At 47.7% G+C, this 21,070-nt stretch overlaps 2 protein-coding genes across 5 annotated transcripts in view; one reads left to right on the top strand and one right to left on the bottom strand.

Annotated features, from left to right (window-relative positions):
• Positions 1 to 344: 344 nt before the first annotated feature.
• On the bottom strand, positions 345 to 7,789 carry DRC10 (dynein regulatory complex subunit 10; the record flags this gene model as incomplete). The annotated part of the gene is made up of 4 exons (XM_082853753.1): positions 345 to 653; positions 1,995 to 2,066; positions 3,750 to 3,983; positions 7,061 to 7,789. 4 exons carry the CDS (start codon positions 7,787 to 7,789, stop codon positions 345 to 347), a joined length of 1,344 nt encoding a protein of 447 aa, XP_082709879.1.
• An 11,122-nt stretch (positions 7,790 to 18,911) lies between these two features.
• TPCN1 (two pore segment channel 1) overlaps positions 18,912 to 21,070 on the top strand; it is a 64,097-nt gene continuing 61,938 nt past the window's right edge. For all 4 annotated transcript variants that reach the window (XM_082852852.1, XM_082852851.1, XM_082852853.1 and 1 more), the window contains exon 1: positions 18,912 to 19,046. The gene's annotated coding sequence lies outside the window, so the exon portion shown is untranslated. The remainder of the gene's footprint in view (positions 19,047 to 21,070) is intronic.

Raw genomic sequence — 21,070 nt, 5'->3', positions numbered from 1 at the left:
GATGTGTCCATCGCAGTCATGGCAGCTTCTGGGCTGGGACGGAGGGAGATGCAGCCCAAGGTCCAGCTTCCCAGCGAGGCTAAAGGAAGGAATGGTTACGTGCTGACACCCAGCCTGTGTGTTCCCCTCGTGGAAACGGCACCTGCAGCATGGACACGCACCCAATGGCCCTGGGTAAAGTGAAGTTTATTTGTAGGCTGTGGTTTAAAAGGGTTTTTAATTTTGAAAAAGTGTTAAGGCCATGAATCGCAGGGCTCCACATCCCAGGGGCTTCCAGGCCGGCTCTTGAGTGAGAGGTAAGATCTTGGTGAGGGCAGGGGTCTGGGCAGGCTGGGGGGAGGGACTCATTTCTTGCCCTTGCCCTTGCCCTCGCCCTTGCCCTTGTCCTTCCTCCCTCTGCTCTTGCTCCACTTCCTCTTCTTGGACCTGAGCATGGAGCGGACCAGGTAGCCCCTCCACAGGGCCTGGATGAGCATGGCAGCCCGCACCATGTGCACCATCTCCTGCTCGGCTTCCAGCCTCTTCTTGGTGTTGATCTCCTGCTCGGCCTGGATCTGGGAGAACTCTTCCACCAGCACGTCATGCCGTCTCTTCAGCTCCTCCAGCTGCAGCTTCTCCTCCTTGTGGATGATATCCAACTCCTCGTACTCATCCTGGGGTGACAGGCAGGGGGTAGGGGTCTCCAGGCACAGAGCACCGCCTGCCATCCTCTTCTGTTCCCACCCTTCCCGAAGGCGCTTCCGCCCCCAGCAATACCGCCTATGCTAAGCCTTTCTGCATCTGAGGCCCAGATGAGAAAGGGAGAGCTGATGTGGTCCATCTGAGTTTGCGGTGGGACCCAGCTGAAATAGGTCAGGAAGGAGGAAAGAACACGGCTCGTGGGCTGGGCAGGCTGGGCTTCCAATCCCAGCTCAGCCACATCTCGAGGGGCTTCACCTTTCAAGCCGTCATTTTTCCTCATCTGAAACATGGGGACAATTCCAAACCCAGGAGCAGGGGTGGGAGCTATTTCCAGGATTAAATGACAGGATGGATGCAACGTCCATCCCCCCCGCTCCCACCAGGCATCTACCAGAAGAAAAGTACTTCCAGAAAACACAGAGCTAAGTGGACTCGGTCTCTGCCATCATTCACCCACCACCCTCATTGGGAACAGAGAAACAAGAGCACAGCCTCCAGTCTCCCCCTTCATAGAGCACTCAGGATCAGACAGCACACCTGACATTGACCACTCAGAGGCTTATGTCACTTCCAGTGCTCACCAGGCCTCCCTGCCCCAAAGTCGGGGCTGTGGGCCACCAATGTTATCACAGAGCTGGGTGGAGGCTTAAGGGCACCCCGTTTTTAGGCTACTATTCCCTGGAGCACCTCCTCCAGGCCAGATCCTGTGCTGTACAAGCACCTGTGACAATGGTGACTCGTTAAATCCCCACCATGGTTCCAGCGTGGGTGTTACTGTGATCACATGCAGAAATGGGCTCAGAAAGGTCAAGTTCCTTGCTTAGGGTCACACAGTGAGTAAGTGCCACTAGAGTAGAACCTCCAGATGACAATGGGGACTTTGTTGACCGCTGGAGCCCAGCACCGGGCACATCTAAACACTCGGTAGAAAGTTCCTGAGTGAAGTGGTGGAGGTGAATGCTTGAACCCCATGGGGATGAGTCCCGGCTTAGGGGGCTGCTAGCAGGAGCTGAGCAGGAGGGAACAGGGAGTCTAGGATATTGACAGTAGATGGAGCCAGGATCTTCAGGCCTGGTGTCAAGCACATCTTAGTGGCTCACAGCTTCTGGCTCCTTCCTTTCCCATGGCTCCCCTTACTGCCCCAGGCTAGACAAACCCTTGAGCCTAAGGAAGGGGCAGGGAAGCCACTCTGGAGAGGCCCAGAACTTGGCATAGACCATGGACCATACTAGGGCTTCTCTTCTCCACCCTTGACCCCCATTCCTAGAGGATCTTGGGAAACACACTTGAGAGAGACTTAGGCAGACAGATACCTGCTTTTCACTCATCTCCAAATCGTATTTCTGGATCCAGTTCTCAATTTCTGTTTCCACTTTATATTTTTTCTAAAAAAAATTCAATTAGTCATTGTGTGATGGACTAATATTAACAATAAAAAGCACTCAGCCCGCTCTGCGTCAGCAGGCCCTGCCTCACGCCTCACCTCCTGAATCCACATCACAAGGTATGTTCTCCATTTCACAGGCAAGGACACGGAGGATCAGATGTGCTAACTCACTTGGCCCAAGATTACAGAGCTGATGGGTGGTGGAGCTTGGATTTGAAGCCAGCAGTCCAGCTCCAGAACATTGTAGGCAGAGGGAGCAGCAGGTGCAAAGGCCCTGCGGTGTGAACAAGCTGGTGATGTTTAAAGAGTAGGAACTGAGCCAGTGTGGCTGGAATGGCGTGGCCGGGGAGGAGAATGGTTCCATTGAGCTCAGAGTGAGAAGCTGTGTCACAGAGGGAGTGTCAGCAGTGGAAGGAGTTTGGTTTCTAACGTAAGGGAGAGTGGAAGCTGTTGGGTGGATTTAGATACAGTGGAGGAACGTGATCTAATTTTGTTTTTAAAAGATCAGCTCCTGTACATACAGTGGAATGCTATTCTGCCATAAAAAGGAGTGAAGTATTGGTAAATGCTACGTGGATGAACCTTGAAAGTGCAAGGCTAAGTGAAAGAAGCCAGACACGAAAGACCACATATTGTATGATTCCATTTACGTGAAGAGTCCAGCATAGGCAAATCCATAGAGATAAAAAGTAGATGAGTGGTTGCCAGGGACTGGGGGGAGGGGGGTGGAGAAGCTACTTAATGAGTACAGGGTTTTATCTGGAGGTGATGAAAATATCTTGGAACTAGATAAAGGTTGTGGTTGTCCGACATTGTGAATATACTAAGTGCCACTGAATAACTTTAAACGGTTATATTTTATGTTATGTGAATTTCACCTCAATTAAAAAAAAAAATCAGCTCCTTAGTCCTACAGTGCAAGAGGTCGTAACTTGGGCACCACGGATGGGCTGACTTCAGGGGGCCTGTAACCCAAGCATTGCCCCCCACCATGGGTATGTGCTTCTGTGCCTTTTCATGGGGGAGAGGTCCGGTGCTTCCATTAGATGCTCAAAAGTGTAGTGAAACAAAAACGAATCTGAGAACAAGTGTTAGAAAGGGTGCCCTTTGTGAGGAAAGGGATTCGGAAGCAAACTGGGTGCATGCTGGGCCTGGGTCCTGGCTGAGACAATGGAGAAGGCAGATGAAAAAAGGATATTTATTGAGCACCGACTAGGTGCTACCAGCTGCCTACCCATCATCCCATCTAATTCTCATAGCAACTCATTAAGGCCTATTCAATCACTTTCATTTTAAAAATGTGAAAACTAAGGCTCAGAGGGAGTTAAGAGATTTGCCAGAGGTTTCTGTGCGCCTTCATTTCCTTTGCAGGACAGGTGGGTATCATCCTCCTTGTGGGGCCCAGAGGAGTTCAGGAACTTGCCCAAGGTCACAGAGCTGGCCTGCAGCAGGACCTGATCTCTCTGCCCCCAGTCCCTGGCCTGTGTGCTGCTCCCTCCTGCCTCCCGAGGGATACTGTGTCCATCCTGGGCTTCCCTGCACCCTTCTCCTCAGGGAGCTGCGCCCCGGGCGGCTGAAGCAGCCCTGCCCCCCACCCCAAGCCCTGCGCCTGGCCCTCCCTTCGCCCCCTCCCCTGCCCCAGTGGCCCCATTGCCCCCACCGCCCCGCTTCCCCGGGGCACCTTCCTCAGCGCCTGCTCTGCCTCCCAGTTCTCCACGACCAGGCTGTTGAACTGCGCCTGCAGCAGCAGGATCTCCTGCTGGGTCTTGGCCACCCGGCCCTGCGAGGCCCGGAAGTCCGCCTTCTGCTGCTTCTTGGCGTCCTTCTTGGTGCGAAGGAGGCTGTTCTCTGAGAGCTTGGGCAGCTGGTGCAGGTGGTTTTTCAGTTCTTGGATCACGACGTTCTCCTTCTCCACCTGGGCCAGGAAGAAGAGAGGCTCCAGGATACCTCCGCGATCATGAGCCATCGCAGGAGAGGTTGGCGTGCCTGCAGCCCCCTCAGGACGGGGCGCTACTACCTCACCAAATCCCAGCCCTGGCCCCGGAGGACAGGGACAGCCTGCCTAGAGACCAGGAAACTGAGGCTCACGGGGGTTGAGTCTGTCTGGGGTTGTGCAGCTGAGATGGAATTTGAAGCCGGGTCTGTCTGATCCAGACAGGCTGTCTGGCCACCGTCCTCTATTTCCCGGCGTGTGTGAAGTGCACAGGCGCGCCTGAGCGGGGTCACAGGAGGAGAGGTCTGCGACAGCGCGACGCTCCTGCCGGGGCACAGCAGGGGAGTGCCTAGTTGCCAGGGACACTTGGCGCGATGCATGAAAGTGTGAGATAAACACACACCTCAGGGATTGCCCCCCCCACCCCGCTCTCCCCTTGAGGGCCTGGCTTGGCTCGTGACCCTCAGTCGGTTCTAAAACAGGAATTGGTTGTAGTGAGGTGGATGGACCTAGAGTCCGTCATGCAGAGTGAAGTAAGTCAGAAGGAGAAAAAAAATTACCGTATGCTAACACATATATATGGAATCTAAAAAAAAAAAAGGTTCTGAAGAACCTAGGGGTAAGACGGGCATAGACACAGACCTACTAGAGAATGGACTTGAGGATATGGGGAGGGGGAAGGGTAAGCTGGGACGAAGTGAGAGAGTGGCATGGACATATATGTACACTACCAAACGTAAGATAGATAGCTAGTGGGAAGCAGCCGCATAGCACAGGGAGATCAGCTCGGTGCTTTGTGACCACCTAGAGGGGTGGGATAGGGAGGGTGGGAGGGAGACGCAAGCGGGAGGAGATATGGGAACATATGTATATGTATAACTGATTCACTTTGTTATAAAGCAGAAACTAACACACCAGTGTAAAGCAGTTATACTCCAACAAAGATGTTAAAAATAAATAAATAAATAAATTAAAATAAAATAAAGTACAATAAAACAGGAATTGGGGTTGGGGGGCACCGCTGTTTCGTAAATAAACTCCAAAGGCTGATCACAAGTGCTAGGGTGTCCCTCTGAACACACCGGTGCTGTGGCTGGCTCAGGCCAGCAGCCTCGGGCTGGGGGCAGCTGGCAGCAGGGCTGCAGCGGGTCTGAGCTCACTTCCTGTACTCAGGGAGTGGGAGGCGGGGTGGGGAGGGGTTTGAGGCAAGCCTGTCCTGTGGGCAAGTCTTCAGCCTTCAGGGGTTGGGTTTGAAGCAGGCAGTACTATTCGCAGTCAGAGCTTTTCTTGTGAACCCCTCAACATGCCTTATTGGTGTCAGCCTCTCATTTTACACTGAGATCCAGTGACCTGATGAAATCTGCCCACCTGGCAGAAATGGAATTTGACCCCAGATCTGTCCAACTTGGCAGCCCCAAGCTGTTTCCACTACCCGAACGAGACCAGCAAAGCCACTTGGAAGTCCTCTTCCTTTCCCTAGGTGACACCCCTCCAACCTATGAGTGGTCTCTCCTGAGCACCCAGGAGCCTGTCATCTTTCTACTCAGCAGATAATTACCTTGTCCCCCTTTTTGTGCCAGGCCCACTAGGGACCCAGTGGAGGGCCAAGAGAGACAAGGTCCCTGTTCTCTTGTGGGGGAGCCAGACCCCAATCATATCATCAAATCATCACACAGTCATCAACAAACCCTGATGAATGCTGTACAGGACAAAGTCGGAGAGAACATAAGGAAGGGGGGACACCCCGAGCTAGTACATCAGGGAGGGAGCGTGGCCTTGATCTCTCATCTATCACAGGGCGATGAAAATGTGACAGTGCTGGCTGGCTGTCCCCCAGGACCTGTTCTCCCCAGAAAGGCTGTAGAGCAGAATGTTTCACTGGGAAGGTGGCCCCAGCTACAGACCACTTTCCCAGCATCTCTGGCACTGGGTGTAGCTAAGAACTATATGAACGCTGCTTCTAGGTGATGTCCCAAAAGGGTAGGACAAAGTCCCCTCCTCCCCTTTCCTCCTTCCTGCTGGCTGGACCAGTGGTGACATGACGGTGGAAGGCTGGAGCAACCTTCTGGGTTCACAGTTAGAAGCCCCATGTGGGGGGCAGCAGAGAAGCCAGCAGCAAGGAACCTGGGCCCCTGACGAGTTTACGAAGCAGAGCTTCCATGCCAGCTCTCTGTTAAACAGAAATACACCACCAGCTTGACTAAGCCACTATTATTTGGGGTCTCTGATTTAGCAGCCAAACCTATATTTACACGCCACTTCCCAGGGACTTTGCTAGCTGTTAGTGCGAAAATGTGTGTAAAGAATAACACATAGGGGCTTCCCTGGTGGCGCAGTGGTTGAGAGTCCACCTGCCGATGCAGGGGACACGGGTTCGTGCCCCGGTCCGGGAAGATCCCACATGCCGCGGGGCGGCTGGGCCCGTGAGCCATGGCCACTGAGCCTGCGCGTCCGAAGCCTGTGCTCCGCAAAAGAAGAATAACACGTAGTATGTGTCTTGTTAGGTTGGGATCATGTTATCCTTTCCCCTCTTAAAAATTCTTCTAGAGCTTCCACCCCTCCTACCTGCCCCTTACCCTCAGGACAAAGACCACATTCCTCGATTAGGCCTCAAAGGCCCTGTGTAATCTGCGAGCAAAGCCTTAAGTTAAGTATTTACTACCCAGCCTTGGCCTGGAAGGTCTCTCTCTACCTCACTCGCCTGGTTCACTCCCTCTCATTCTCCATGTCTTGGCTTCAACATCCCTGAGTTCCAAGTTCAGGTCTCCTATAACACTCTCTCATAGCACCCTATACTTACCCTTCCTTGTACTTCTCAAAACTGTAATTAAATCAGCTCTTTAAGACCTACCTTCCCTATCATGAACTCCATGAGGCTGGGACCATGTGGACTCATCATTTATAAGACCTGGCATCCGGTAAGTGCTCAAAACAATATTTATGGAGTAAAAGAATGAAAACAGCTATTTAAATCACTGAGGAAAAAACCCAACTGCCAAAAGATTTGGACTCCTCCCTGGGGCTCCTCCTATAACCTGACCAATACTGTGCAGTGATACCTCTGCATCCCTGTTCCTCACGCAGGCTGCCAATTCATTTTCCAGAGTATCGATGATTTCTTGGTTCCTCTGATTCCGTCTGGTGATGTCCTGGATGAACTGAGTCTTGTCTCTGGCTTCCATGGGACTAGTGAGTAGCTTCTCAAACAGGAAACCTCGGAGTTCTACCAGGCTATCAATAAAACTCTGGGCTTCCACACTTCTGCCCAGGGTCTGCACCTGCAACAGCCTGGCAGCCTGGGGGCTACTGAGCAGGAGTCTCACGATGTTCTTGGTGGATCCTTTGATCTGCTGCATAAGGGGTGGGAGGTGGGATTTCTGCACCTCTATGGAGAGGACACGGTCTCGGAACGATGGTTCATCCTCGAACTCTTCTTCCTCCTGCAACTGCCTTTCTTCCTCCTGCAGGTAACTGACACGATCCACGAGGATCTGGCAAAGGTCCTGGTGCTCTCTCACTGCTTTCATGATGTCCTCCCCCAGCATCCCCTCCGAATTCTTGGAACTGGATGCCACGTATGACAGCAGGGTCACCAACTCCACCTTGTGAATGGTCTCATCCAGGACGGACATGATCCTCTTGGTCTCGATGGTGGTGAGTTTGGTCTTGGTAGGAGGCAAGCGTTTTGGCGGGGCGGTGGAGTTTTTGGTTGTCTGTGCTATCAGCCTTACTCTGTTGACGTCAGGGTCTTCGTAGAGAGGGGCCACGGCAAGGATGTCCAAAGCCATTTTATGAGTGGTCTTCTTCGCCTTTGTACGCCCTGAGAGATTGAGACTTTGGTAGACTATCTGGGCTTCCTGCTTTTATTGTCTCTGGCAACCCTGAAAAAGGAAGGAGTAGGTAGTCAGCAGAGTCAGGCTGACTTCGGGACGGCTGGTGTGGCCACAGCAGCCGTAAACTGTTGACGTGGAGAGTTTGTCTTAGGTGCTCTGCAGCCTTTACACAGAACCTCTCAAGGAAAGCCGCGTTTAGCTTTGTAACAGTGCTCAGGGCCCCAAGGGTAAGGGGACCATATGTGGAGCTGGGTCTCAGGCACATGTGTCAGGCAGGGACCAACCAGGAATACAGACATCATTCTAGGTATTCAAACACAGCAACCAGTTACGTGGGTGATGGAAGAATTGAGAGGCCAATCAGGGGAAGGGAAGGCCACCCAGCGATTGTCAATTGCAGGAAACCACGAAGGAGGAGGAAGCGGTGGGGCCACCCAGGGGAAGCTGGAGCCACAGCCATTTCCTGTCCAGGAGTCACTATAGCCCCAGTGGAGCTGTGGCCACTGCCGGAAATGCAGCCCAAAGCAGAGAGAAGAGGAGAAATCTGGTTTCTCCCTTTGTCCAGCCTTCCAATCTAACACCAGTGCCTCCCACTGACCAAATCCAGTGGGAAACCAGCGACAAGGGAGCCTGGGCAATGCAGCCCGCAGGGGTCAGCAGCTGGAGACAGAGCAGAAGAGGGACAAGCAAATAATGGTGCCGAGAGCGAGCAGCATGAGGACCAGCACAGCGCATTTGCATTGGCTTTTAAGAATGGATTAAAAAAATCGGGGTGGGGGTCTTCCCTGGTGGCGCAGTGGTTGAGAGTCCGCCTGCCGATGCAGGGGACACGGGTTCGTGCCCCGGTCCGGGAAGATCCCACATGCCACGGAGCAACTAAGCCCACGAGCCACAACTACTGAGCCCACATGCCGCAACTACTGAAGCCCGTGCGCTGGGAGCCCATGCTCCACAACAAGAGAAGCCACCGCAATGAGAAGCCTGTGCACTGCAATGAAGAGTAGCCCCCGTTCGCCGCAACTAGAGAAAGCCCGCATGCAGCAACGAAGCCCCAATGCATGCAAAAATATAAATAAATAAATATATTTAAAAAAAAAAACAAACCAGAAGCCTCTGGGGGCTGAGGACTGGGGCAGAGGGCATTATCTTGCATCTCCTTGATTCCCACCTGCTTCCTGTTCCCCAATCAATCTCGTGAGTTCCTTAAGGCTTTTCCTGAAAATAACATTTTAGGGACAGCCATGGAGCTTCCTCAGCCTCCCCGGGGAATGAAGGATCTCTGCCCTATGGGCCACAGAATGAATGTGAACCAAGTGTTTAATGAACTCACTTCTCCCCATGGTCCCCCAAGGCTCTCAAGCATAAATCAAAACTGTCAAATTCTTTAGAGATTGCAGCTGCAAATGCAACGTTATGGGAAATGTTTCCAATTTGCTTTCAGCCAAATTACCTCTTTGCTTTAAAGGGCAAACTTGTTTTCTTTGATTATGATGACGCCCGTCAGTTCCTGACAGCTCATTTGGGTGAACAAGAAAAAGCTGGTGGAACTGGAATTGGGGGAAATGCATCTGACTCTGATTACAAAAATCACTGGAGAATCTCCTTTCCTTGAATTCTAATATGATCACTTCATTAATGCCACGAACCTTAATATTTCAGTCGTTTCCAACTTAAGCCTCTCCTTTTAAAATTCTTGCCCTAAGAGTGAAACAAGGTTGTTAATGGAGGGGGGACTTTAATTGGATCTTCCCTTTATTTGTCATTAATTCTGCTGATGAACTTTATAAATGGAAATATATCTTTATCATGCAAATTATACCTGTTTTCACTCAGATAAGCTTGTTGGATGTTTTACTTTCCCTCTCAGAACATTTTGAAGAAAAAAAAAAAGGTTTGAGGTAAATTATATTTTGTTCCCCCGGGGAGAAAAAGGAGAAGAAAACCCGACTACCCTAAGTACCCTGCAAATCCAGCACTGGTCCATGGAGAAGTCAGAGGGGGTGAAAAAACAAATTGAAGGGAGAGAGGGAGAGAGAGGGAGAGAGAGAGAGAGAGGGAGAGAGAGAGAGAGGGAGAGAGAAAGAGAGAGAGGGAGAGAGAGAGAGAGAGAGAGAGAGAGAGGGAGAGGGAGAGAGAGGGAGAAAGAGAGGTTTATGTGGGGGTGGGGAGCATCTCATTTTAAGAAATGCCATTAAATTCTAGCTAATTCCTGGGACTTCCCTGGCGTCCAGTGCTTAGGACTCCACACTCTCGCTGCAGGGGCCTGGGTTTGATCCCTGGTCAGGGAACTAAGATCCCACAAGCCACGTGGTGTGGCCCCGAAAAAACAAAAAACAAACAAAAAAACGAACTAACTCTTGAGAACTTACTATGTACCGACCACTGTTCTAAATGCTTTACACAAATTAACTCCTTTATTCTTCACAACAGCCTCCTGGGGTAGGTGTTTTTATTTATTTATTATTATTTATTTTATTTATTACGTCCATTTTCCAGAAGAGGAAAGGAAGGCAGAGGGAGGTTAGCTGTTTCTACTAGTTTACAGCATGTAAGTCACAGAGCTGGGATTTCAGCCCAGGCAGTCTGTCTTAGGAGTCCACATCCCATAACCACTATTCTGTCCAGCCTCTTGATTTTAAGATTGACTTCTATGGTGGAAAAATTAGAATCATGATTTATAGACTAATTCTTTGCTGGTCCAGTTTCAGTGAGTCCTGTTAAGTAGAGGTGTAGAGAAGAGATGGGTTCACAACTCGATTCCTATAGCATTCAATCTATTTAACACGAATATGCATATTTGTTGTTATATGTGCATATATAATATAATACGTTATATTATATTGCATTACTTCATATTATATTATACTACTTATAAATATAAATGCTAGACTTGATTCACCTTTCTTTCTAGTGCCTCACAGTCTTCCTCCCGGTGTCACGTTCCCATGGGTACACCTGGGATTAGACACAGTTCACAGTGCAGAGCTGCCACCCCATTGCTTTCTCCTCACTTAAGAAAGCTTATCAGGAATTCTCTGGCGGTTCAGTGGTTAAGACTCAGCACTTTCACTGCCATGGGCCTGGGTTCGATCCCTGGTTGGGGAACTAAGATCCCACAAGCCACGTAGCAAAAAAAAAAAAAGCTTATCAGAATGCGGGTGAAGGAGGGAGAGGGATTAAATTATTTTAGGGTAAGCTTTGAATCATCTCTCATTGATTTTTATATTTTGGAGTCAATCATTCACGTACTTTGGAACTTTATTACCAGCGAATTACCAAGACATACCTCGTAACTGATCACGACATGGGGATTGTTGGAGCAGAACTGATGGGGCAAGAAAGATGCCTTCATGATGGTTGGTTCTAATTCAGTGTTGCCCAAATCTCTCTCGCTGGAATGCCACCTTTGTGATTTCTGCCAAAGCTCTAGACCAAGCTGTACTATTATCAACTCAATTGTTTTCTTTAAATACATGTTCATGTTCCTCCTTAAGTACTTTTCCTTAAAAAGGAAACTTTATACCTTGCTATAACTGGAAAATCTGTTTCACTTTCATGAAACAGAAGATAACAATGTCTACATCCTGGTGTTATTTCATTCCAGCTAGATACTGTGACCCAGGAAGGATGGGTCTGAGACCAGATCTCTGTCTTGCTAAAAAAGCAAGATTAGCAAACAGTAGGGAGATGTTAAAGACACACTAAGAAAAAGAGAGAAGAGACAAGGTACTAATATCAGGAAAGAAAGAGGGGCCATTTCTACTGATCCCGTGGATGTTAAAATGATAACAAAGGAATAGTATGAACTTTATGGCCATCAATTTGATAACACATTGTGGATGTTATAATTTGCTTAGCTGACTTCATGTGCTTTTGACAGTTCTGCCATGTTTCTGAGAGGCACAATTCTCACCCACCCCACGACTTCAAGACCTACACTCCATGCTTTCACCTGTATCCTGATGTTCTGCTTATGACTCAGAGGAGTCCTTGATGGCTAAGGGACTCTTGGTCGCTTAGTCCCGATTCCTCCACCTACCTGCTGGGTTAATGGGCAGAGGTTTTGCCTTCGAAGCAGCAGCACTTTTCCTTTCAGCCTCAGGAAGATCCAACTGGCCTGTGAACCACCCAGCTAGCTTTTTTTCAGAACGCTCTAGGCTTTATGTGAGCCTTCCAGGTCTAGAGCGGGGAAGGTGAGGGGCTGGAAAGGGCAGGATATTCATGATGAAGACTGCTATCTCCCAAGCAACTATCCTACAGTAGGCGCTCAGGAAAGCACTATTGAATAAATGGAGAGATGGCAAACCCAGCTTCAACAACAGCTCTGTTTCCCCACAGGGTGATGTTGGCATCATAGGATAATGTTATTTCACAAGATATATTCTGTCCTGAATTAGAACCAGAAAATAGTGTCACATTTCAATAGTGAAAGTGGTGGGCCAAGATCTGGCCTATATGAGTTGTTTCCCATCCCTGGACGCAGGGCTTGGAATTTTAAGGTAAAAGATTTAAATATATTTTGTTTTCTCTTTTTCATGTTTTAGTTGCATTTTTTCTCCTATCATCACTTTTTTTTTTTTTTTTTTGGCTGCGCTGTGCGGCATGCAGGATCTTAGGTCCCCAACCAGGGACCAGGGATCAAACCCGCACCCCCTGCAGTGGAAGTGCAGTCTTAACCACTGGACCTCCCGGGAATTCCCTCTATCACCGCTTTTGAAGTATTACCCAATCCTATCTTGTCCTTTTAGAGAACCCATGTTTCATGGATGACATTTGGCTTGCAGAAGGTTCCGGGGCTGGAGCTGAAGCAGTGAACACTGCAGGTATTAACAGACTGGATTGCATCGGTGATGATGGCTCTGTGGCCGCAGGCTCCAGCGTTATCCTGTGCTTTGGCGACAGAGGACCCTGAATAGTGACTGAGGTTGGGAGGGAATGTGCTCCCAGGGACAGATCTCTAAGCTGCTGGTTATAATGAACAACTCTCTACTGGCTACTGGCCACGGTTATAGCCCTGAGCAAATTCACTTGACCTTCTGGACTCTCATCTCTGAAGCTGAATGGGAAAACATGAGCCTGCTGCCCAGTGATTAAGTTTGTGGGTTCCCATGTCAGGCAAATTTGAAGTTCAGTCCTAGGGGATCAACACTTCCTTGCTGTGTGGCTTTAGGCAAGTCAATGAACGTCTCTAAGCATCTTCGGCTTCCTCACCTGTAATGTGGGGACAGTAACAGAACCCACGCTTGATAAAACTGATGTGAGTGTGAAATGAAGTCCTGACTCAATCATGTTGAGATTTTAGGATGACCTTCCAAATGATACAATTTAATATTAACATTTGAATACTTTAAAAAATAGAACATGTATTTTTCCAAATATAATATATATTTGTTTTTGTGCAGAAAGGTTTATAAAGAGCCAACATGGATCCATTTTTTACTCCTTTTTACTATTTCTGTTTTTAATTTTGCAGGTTTCTGCATTATTCATGACTTTCAGTTAGTAATGGAGGAGGACAGAGATCCCTTAAACTGCTCACCATTTTCCAGACTCTTCCCCCTTACAAATTAATTCATCACAATCCTTAATTCCTCTTTTGGCAGTGTGGTTTTCGATGTGTTTATTTCTGGTCATATCCAACTGTGGATAGTATCACTTAGGTTGTTTCAGACATAAGGAAGAATTTCTTAGCAGTGAATTTAGATTCTTCTAAAATAAACTTCCCCCACTTAAATATATATATGTATTTAAATCGTAATCTTAGCAAATGTAAAACACTGGCTTTTCCTGACTGACAGATTATGTTGTAGGAGAGTCTTTTTTAAACCATGACCCTTTAGTGAGTGGTGGAATCAATTTGCCTGTTGAGACTAGCATTAAAAATAAATGAAATAGAATAGAAAATATCATAGTGCACTGCATGTAGTAAGTATTCTTTTGTATTTAAACAGGCGTCTGCTGGATCAAGGAGGAAAATGTATTTCTTTGTCTGGCTTGTGGTTAAAAAAAAAAAGGGACTTCCCTGGTGGTACAGTGGTTAGGAATCCACCTGCCAGTGCAGGAGACACGGGTTTGATCCCTGGTCCGGGAAGACCCCACATGCCGCGGAGCAACTAATCCCGTGTGCCACAACTACTGAGCCTGCGCTCTAGAGCCTGCAAGCCACAACTACTGAAGCCCACGTGGCTAGAGCCCATGCTCCGCAACAAGAGAAGCCACGCAATGAGAAGGCCATGCACTGCAACAAACAGCAGCCCCCGCTCGCCGCAACTAGAGAAAGCCCGTGCGCAGAAACAAATACCCAACGCAGCCAAAAAGACAAAAACAAAAACAAAAACAACTTGTGTTCAAAAGCCCCCATATTAAAGGCATTTGATTGGTCATAGGATATAACCTGCTGTGATTATTTGAGAGCTAAGGTCAAAGAGATACTTTTCCCTGATGCTCTGTATTTCAAATGGTCTTGATTTTCAATCCCTTTTACTTTCAGTTCCACTAACTAGGGCCTGAAGGGAAAAGGGGTGTGTGTGTGTGTGTGTGTGTGTGTGTGTGTGTATAGCACTTGTCTTGTGTGAAAATACCAGTGTAGAACGGGGTTTTTCAATCTCCACACTACTGACATTTTGGGTCAGATAATTCTCTCCTGTGGAGGCTGTCCTGTGTGTTTGTAGAATGTTTAGCATCATTCCTGGCCTCCACCCACTTGATGCCAGTAGCACCCTTCTCCCACCATTAGCTCTGATCAGTTGGAGATGAAATATCTCTAGACGTTGCCAAATGTCCCTGTGGAGTGTGGGTGGGGTGCTCCTGGTTGAGAACCACTGGTCTAGACCACAGCAGCTTGGCTTCCCTGTAAAACTCCTGGCCTCCCCCATGCTAAGTCCAGTGCTCTATCCAGATTCAAAGGAAGGCATGCCCAAGCCTAGCCCAGCTCCGTCTGATGAGCCGATCTCAGCACCATCTAAAGCCACCATCAGTTACAGAATCAAGATCAGATTCACAAGTTGGGTCTTAGGAGCCCTGGGTGCATGACTCTCTCCTGTCAGGGGCTCTTGGAATAAGTCTAGGCAAGTCCCTTATCTCCTTGGCACCTGGTGACACAACATCTGTCTTAGCCACATCAAAAGGGAGCTGAGTGGAGAAGGGATGGTTTCATAGACAGGAAAGCCCTTTGGAGTGTTAAAAGCTTTCTTCAACGGGGAGTGATGATGATGATTATATGTTGAGGGATAAATCACGTAGTGCATCAGCCTCATTGCCCAGAGCTCTTGTCTCCTAGGGAAATAGAGAAGTACATGTGGGGAACTTAGCAACTGAGTAGGCAGGAAAGACTCACCCCTTTAATTCAACTTTTTTTTTTGGCCAAGCCATGCAGCTTGCAGGATCTTAGTTCTCCGACCAGGGACTGAACCCGTGTTGCCTGCAGTGAAAGTGTGGAGGTGTGGAGTTCTAACCACTGAACTGCCAGGGAATTCCCTATTTTTTTTTTTTTTTTTTTTACTGTAAATCAAGTGAAAATCCCAAGCTAAAGCTCTGGCATTTATATCTAACCATGCCTGGAGTGTGTTCCCAAGGGATGCCTCTCCCTGAGCCAGGGCAGAGGTCTGGCTGGGATGCCCGGGGCAGCCTATCCAGCCTGGAGGCAAGGATGTTGATACTGACTCTGCAGCCTCTGTTACTGTTTCTTTCAATCAAAAGGCTTGGTAGAGGGTGAAGTCTGGGAAAGGGAACTGTGGGATAGGTTTTTGCTTTCTACTAACAACTTTATAATATTCAGAAAAGGCATGAACAGTGACCTCAGAACTTACCCCTTCTCACTCTTGACTTTCCCACTATTTTCTTCTTTAACTATTTGGAATTTGCCAGTGAAGACACCTAGCACTGGGCTTTACTTTGAGGGAAGATTTGTGTTTTTTTGGCCACGCCACACAGCTTGTGGGATCTTAGTTCCCAGACCAGGAATCGAACCCAGGCCCATGGCAGTGAAAGTGCTGAGTCTTAACCACTGGACCGCCAGGGAACTCCTGAAGACTATTTATTTCTAATTCAATCTGTTTACTTGTTATAGGTCTATTCAAATTTTCTCTTTATCCTTGGGTCAATTTTAATAATTTGTATTTCTAGGAATTCATTCATTTTATCTAAGTTGTCTTTTTTTGGCATGAAGTTGTTCATAATATTCCTTATAATTCTTTAAGTTTCTGCAGTTCTGATTTTGGTAATTTGTGTCTTTTACTTTCTTGGTCAGTCTAGCTATATCTTCCTGATGTACTGACCTTCCTATCAATATAAAATGTCCCTCTTTGTTCTAGTAATATTTTTTGTCTTAAAATCAATATTTTCTGATAGCAGTATAGCCTCTCCAGCTCTCTCATGCTTACTCTTTGCATGAATTCCAATTTTTTACTTCCAACTCCTTTGTGTCTTTGAATCTAAGGTGAGTCTCTTGTAGGCGGCATATAGTTCAGTCTCACTTTTTAAATCTAGTCTGGCAAGCTCTGCCTTTTGATTGAAGTGTTTTTTCCATTTACATTTAATAATTTACATTAAATTATTCAGATAGTTGGATTTACATCTGCCATTTTCCTATGTTTTTTTATTCATCTCATCTCATGTTTTGTTCCTGTGTTATTTCGTTAATGCCTTTTATTGTGTTAAATAAATATTTTTAGTCTACTCTTTTGATTCTTCTGTTGATTTAAAAAAATTTTTTTGAGTTGTTTTCTTAGTGGCTGACTTAGGGATTATAATGTGCATCTTAATTTATCACAGTCTATTCTGAAATACTAAATATTTTCTAGTTGATGGGTCATTGTTATCCTACATTTTTAAAATTATTTAAACATGGCTTCCTTTAGTTCTTTGAACATATTTATAATAGCTTCTTTGAAGCCTTTGTCTGCTAAAGCCAACATCTAGGGACACATAGAGACACTTTCTGTTGACTGCTTTTTTTTCCTGAGTACGTTTACACACGTCTCACAATTTTTATTGAACACTGGAAATTTTAGAGGGAAGATTTTTTTTTTTTGTAGCAACTCGGTATTTTTTTCCTTCCTAATGATTGTTGTTCTTGTTTTGCTTGGGTGTTTGGTAATTTATTTCCTGGACTAAATCTGTCAAGTCGGTCTCCTCCACAATGTGCAGCTACTGATGTCTCTGCTTAATTGTTTTTTCATATTTTTATTTTTAAACCTGGCTTCCTAGGGGTCCCCTCTGTATCCACATAGTTTAATATTCAGCCAAAAGTCAGTCCAAGGTTGTGCTCAAACTTTGAGCCAGTAAGCCTTCTGTTCTCCCATGGAAAGTGCAGCACGCACTCAGCACATCTACACAGGCTCCAACGGCCAGGGATTAAGTGGCTTGGGCCTGCTCTGGTCTCTGCTACACATGCGCATAACCTCTAGTCAACCAAGATATACACAGAGCTCATCAGGTCCCCTATGGCTGCCTCACTCCCCAGGAACTCCAAGCTTTCACTCCATTGTTTGTGCCACATAGGATTACAACCTTGGACTGCTACAGCTGCCGCCTCCCCTATTCTCTTCCCACCAAGATTGCCACTTTAGCCAGTACTCCTTCAAACCAAGTGAGCCCCATCAGACAGTAACAGTGAAGCTGTTGGTATTCAGGGGGCTACCCACCCTGGCTGAACTATTATGCCCATAGAACTGGGGGTGGGGAAATCAGAGAAGTCTCAGGTAAGTATAGCACAAACTTGAAGTTCAGTGGTTTTATGAATAAAAATTCTCAGTTCGTTGTATGACTTCGGTTGATTTTCAGTGTGCTAACATAGCACTAGATGGTTTTGTCCAGCTTTATAGTTGCTTTTAAAAATTATTATTGTGGTAAAATATACATAACAAAGTTTACCATTGTAACCATTTTAAATTCAGTGGCATTAAATTGTTACATTCACATCTATGTGCAACCGTCACCACCATCCACCTCCTCCAGAACTTTTTCATCATCTCAAATTGAAACTCTGTACCTATTAAATAACTCCCCGTTTTCCCCTCCCCCCAGCCCCTGGCAACCACTATTCTACTTTCTGCCTTAGTTAACCCTCACAACAAACCCTTTGTCTTAAGTATGTAAATGAAATCATATTTCAAGGACGGGGACGGGAGTTAAGTTCTAAAGTTAGCACAAAAGGCCAAAATTGGTATAATCAAAATTACCTGATTTAAACACTCACTTTCATTGGATGCTCACCCTGGGATGTATATATAGGCCGTTGGGTGGAATGGTAGCGGACTTACAAACTACACTCTCACTCCCAGCACCTGTGTTTGACTTGAAAGTAGTTAACTTTGATGCGACTCCACTTGACTAGTATCATCCACGTTTTACGGATGAGGAAGTGGACAAGTGGAGGGGCAGAGTAGAGGATGCCCAGTAGTCCTTGCAGGGGGTTGAGAGGGAGGTCCAAACTGAGGCAAGGGCTGGAGAGCAGGATCCTGAGTCGGGGACGGGCTCAGGGTGGGGGGCTACTGATTCCTCAGAGAGCCAAAGGATTGAGGGCTAGACCCCATTCAACGTCTCTTCATCATTCCCAGCCCTTCCCCACAAAGTCATTCACCTGCTCCGAGGGCTTCAGGTTTTTCTATCCGTGGTAACCACCGAGGAGACTGCGTTGCTAGGTTACCGGCCAATCTCAGAAGGCGGGACTCAGCGTCTGATTGACTTTCTTTTTCACCATTAAATTCCTTATTCCGCTCAGTTCGTTCCACCTCCTGAGGACTTACCAATCAGAAGCACCGTCTCTATAACCCTCCACCAATTGGAAGACTCGGGCCTCCCTCTGGGTTGGGCTGACCGAGTAAGGCGGGGAGAAACGGAAGGGAAAGGGGCGGAGCTTATTCGTCCCGCCCCTTCTCAAGGAGGGAGGCAGGGAGTCCTGCATTAGCAGCAGGCAAGAACTGGGGAAGGACGTAAGACTTAACCAATCAGAGCTCATCATAACAGCTGAGGTAGCCAATAGGCAGCGGTGAAGGGAAAATGGGGCGGGGCCGGTGGGGTGGAAGGGACAGTAGGCGGTGGATGGGAGAGCTGGCGCAGCTGCTGTGGTGGCAGCGGCTGAAGTGGCGGTGGCTGCGGCGGCCGCTGCAGCTGCAACAGTTCCGGGCTCGTGGCTTTGGCGGCGGCGCCGGAGGGCTGGGCTGCGCGGTGCGGACCCCGGCGCGCGGTCCGGGTTGCTGGGGCGGCGCATGTAAGAATTCAGGGGGTGTGAGGGTTGGCCTGATGGAGAGGGCAGGGGTCAGGGGTCAGGGGGCTCGGCGTGAGGGCATTGGAACGTGGGAGGCGGGCAGATAGGGCCAAGAGGGCCTGCGGGGAAGTCATCGCCGCTTTTCTCTCCCTCCAGCCCTGGTTGCGGGGACTGCAGCGTAGGGATCGCCCGGGGAAGCCCGGGGCGGGGAGAAGGGGCGCAAGGACGAGCACGTGGAGCAGGCGCCCTCACTCCTCTTCGTTACCCTCCTCCCTCGTCTGCCTGTTTCCCTGGCGCCCTCAGGCGACCCACCCCACAAGAGCCTGCCTGCCCTCTTTCCCTAGGACCTGTCCCTAGGGGTGACCCTTCCCTTCTGGCTCCTCAACAGAGGGAGAAGCACTGCGACCCTGGGCAAGTGCTTCCCTTCTCTCCAATGGGCCTCACTTTCCCCTCTCTGTAAAATAATGGGTTTGAATTCAGATGAGGGGACCGTCTGGGAAGAGATGAAGGGTAATGGTTAAGTGGGGAGGGTCCCTGAATTCAGACTGCCTGGGTTGAAATTTGGACTCTGTCACTTCCTTGCTGTTTATTTACAAGAAGCAGGTTAAGTTAACCCTGCTAAGACTCAGTTTCCTCATCTGTGAAGTGGGGACATTAGCTAAGTAAGATTTTCTAACAGCAGTACTATTCACATTTTGAGCCACATATTTCTATGTTGTGGTGGGTCTCACCTGTGTATGGTAGGATGTTTCCAGGCATCCCTGGCCTCTGCCTACTATTACCCCCTACTTGTGACAATCAGAAATGTCTCCATACATTGCTAATGTGTGTGTGTGGCAGGGGAATCACCCCGGCTGAGATCCACAGAACTAATGCATGCATTGTAAGCAACCAGTCATATATTATACAGTTAAAATAAAAAACAGTAGCTATTTTGATAACAATGATACAATTAAAAAAGCTCTTCTTGATGAGTTGAGAAAGTTAATAGACTCTCCAGCCTTCAAAATAAATATGGGAGAGAATGACAAGATGTTAATAATTGTCAAAGCTGAGTGATCGACACAGGGAAGTTCATTTATATATTCTCTCTACGTTTGAGTGTGTTTGAAAATAGCTGTGATAAAAAGTTAAGCCAAAAAGAAAAAAAATAAAACATATAATGCTTAAGACAGCCAAATGGTAACATCTCATTTGGAATTTCCTTTTCTGTCTTCCCACTACTGAGATTTAAAAGTGAAATTAATCCCCAGATCTGGAGGAAACTTAAAAAAAAAAAATCTCGCAGGAAGTTTACTGGGCAGACCGCTACAGGCTTAGCAGCAAAGAATGGTGCTCACTTTTACTGCCTAATTTTAAGAAGGTACTGACGCACAGGGGCCTGCCCTGGATTGTCCTGGTGATTCGTGAAGGAAGTAAATTGATGGGTTGCCATTCAGTGGGTTAGTTTGGAGGCAAACTTGATCGAGACCAGAATACAGCAGTTTGAGGAAGGAACCTGCTGTTGTTTTCAAGTTCAAAGGTCTGCTGTTAGATCTGCTGAGTGTTTGCTTTTCTTTTGGTCCTCCTCAGCGGAAATGGGAATGTTTATAAATAGGAACTGTAACAGGCTAGTTCTGACCATTTTGAATTGGGAGTTCAGAATGAGCGTTTTTGCTGTGTGACTCCGGACATCACTTAAAAAAATATTCTAGTCTCTTTCCCTTCCTCCCCAAATACCTAAATCTAGGGGAGTAATAAGAGTGATATGGGCAAATCTAGATGTCCTGGCACACTAACTCTTTGTAGGTCATTGGAGCTAAGTGCTGCCTAAATACCAGGGCTGGGACATGGAGGAATTGTAGTATGCTGGCGGGGAGCACAGGTCTGGAGTCAGATTGTGTAGTTCAAAGCTTGGCTTTCCAGCTGTGGGTTCTTGGACAAGTAAATTACTTAACTTCTCTAAGTTAAGCCTTAAGTCCCCCCCTCTGTAATGGGGGATAATAATCCTACTTATCTATTATGAAGTTTCAATCAGCTTTACTTAA

Source organism: Leucopleurus acutus (assembly GCF_964270905.1).
Source record: "Leucopleurus acutus genome assembly, chromosome: 13".
Lineage (NCBI taxonomy): Eukaryota > Metazoa > Chordata > Mammalia > Artiodactyla > Delphinidae > Leucopleurus > Leucopleurus acutus.
Note: the sequence above shows the minus strand (reverse complement) of the source record. Positions and strands in the feature narration are given on the sequence as shown.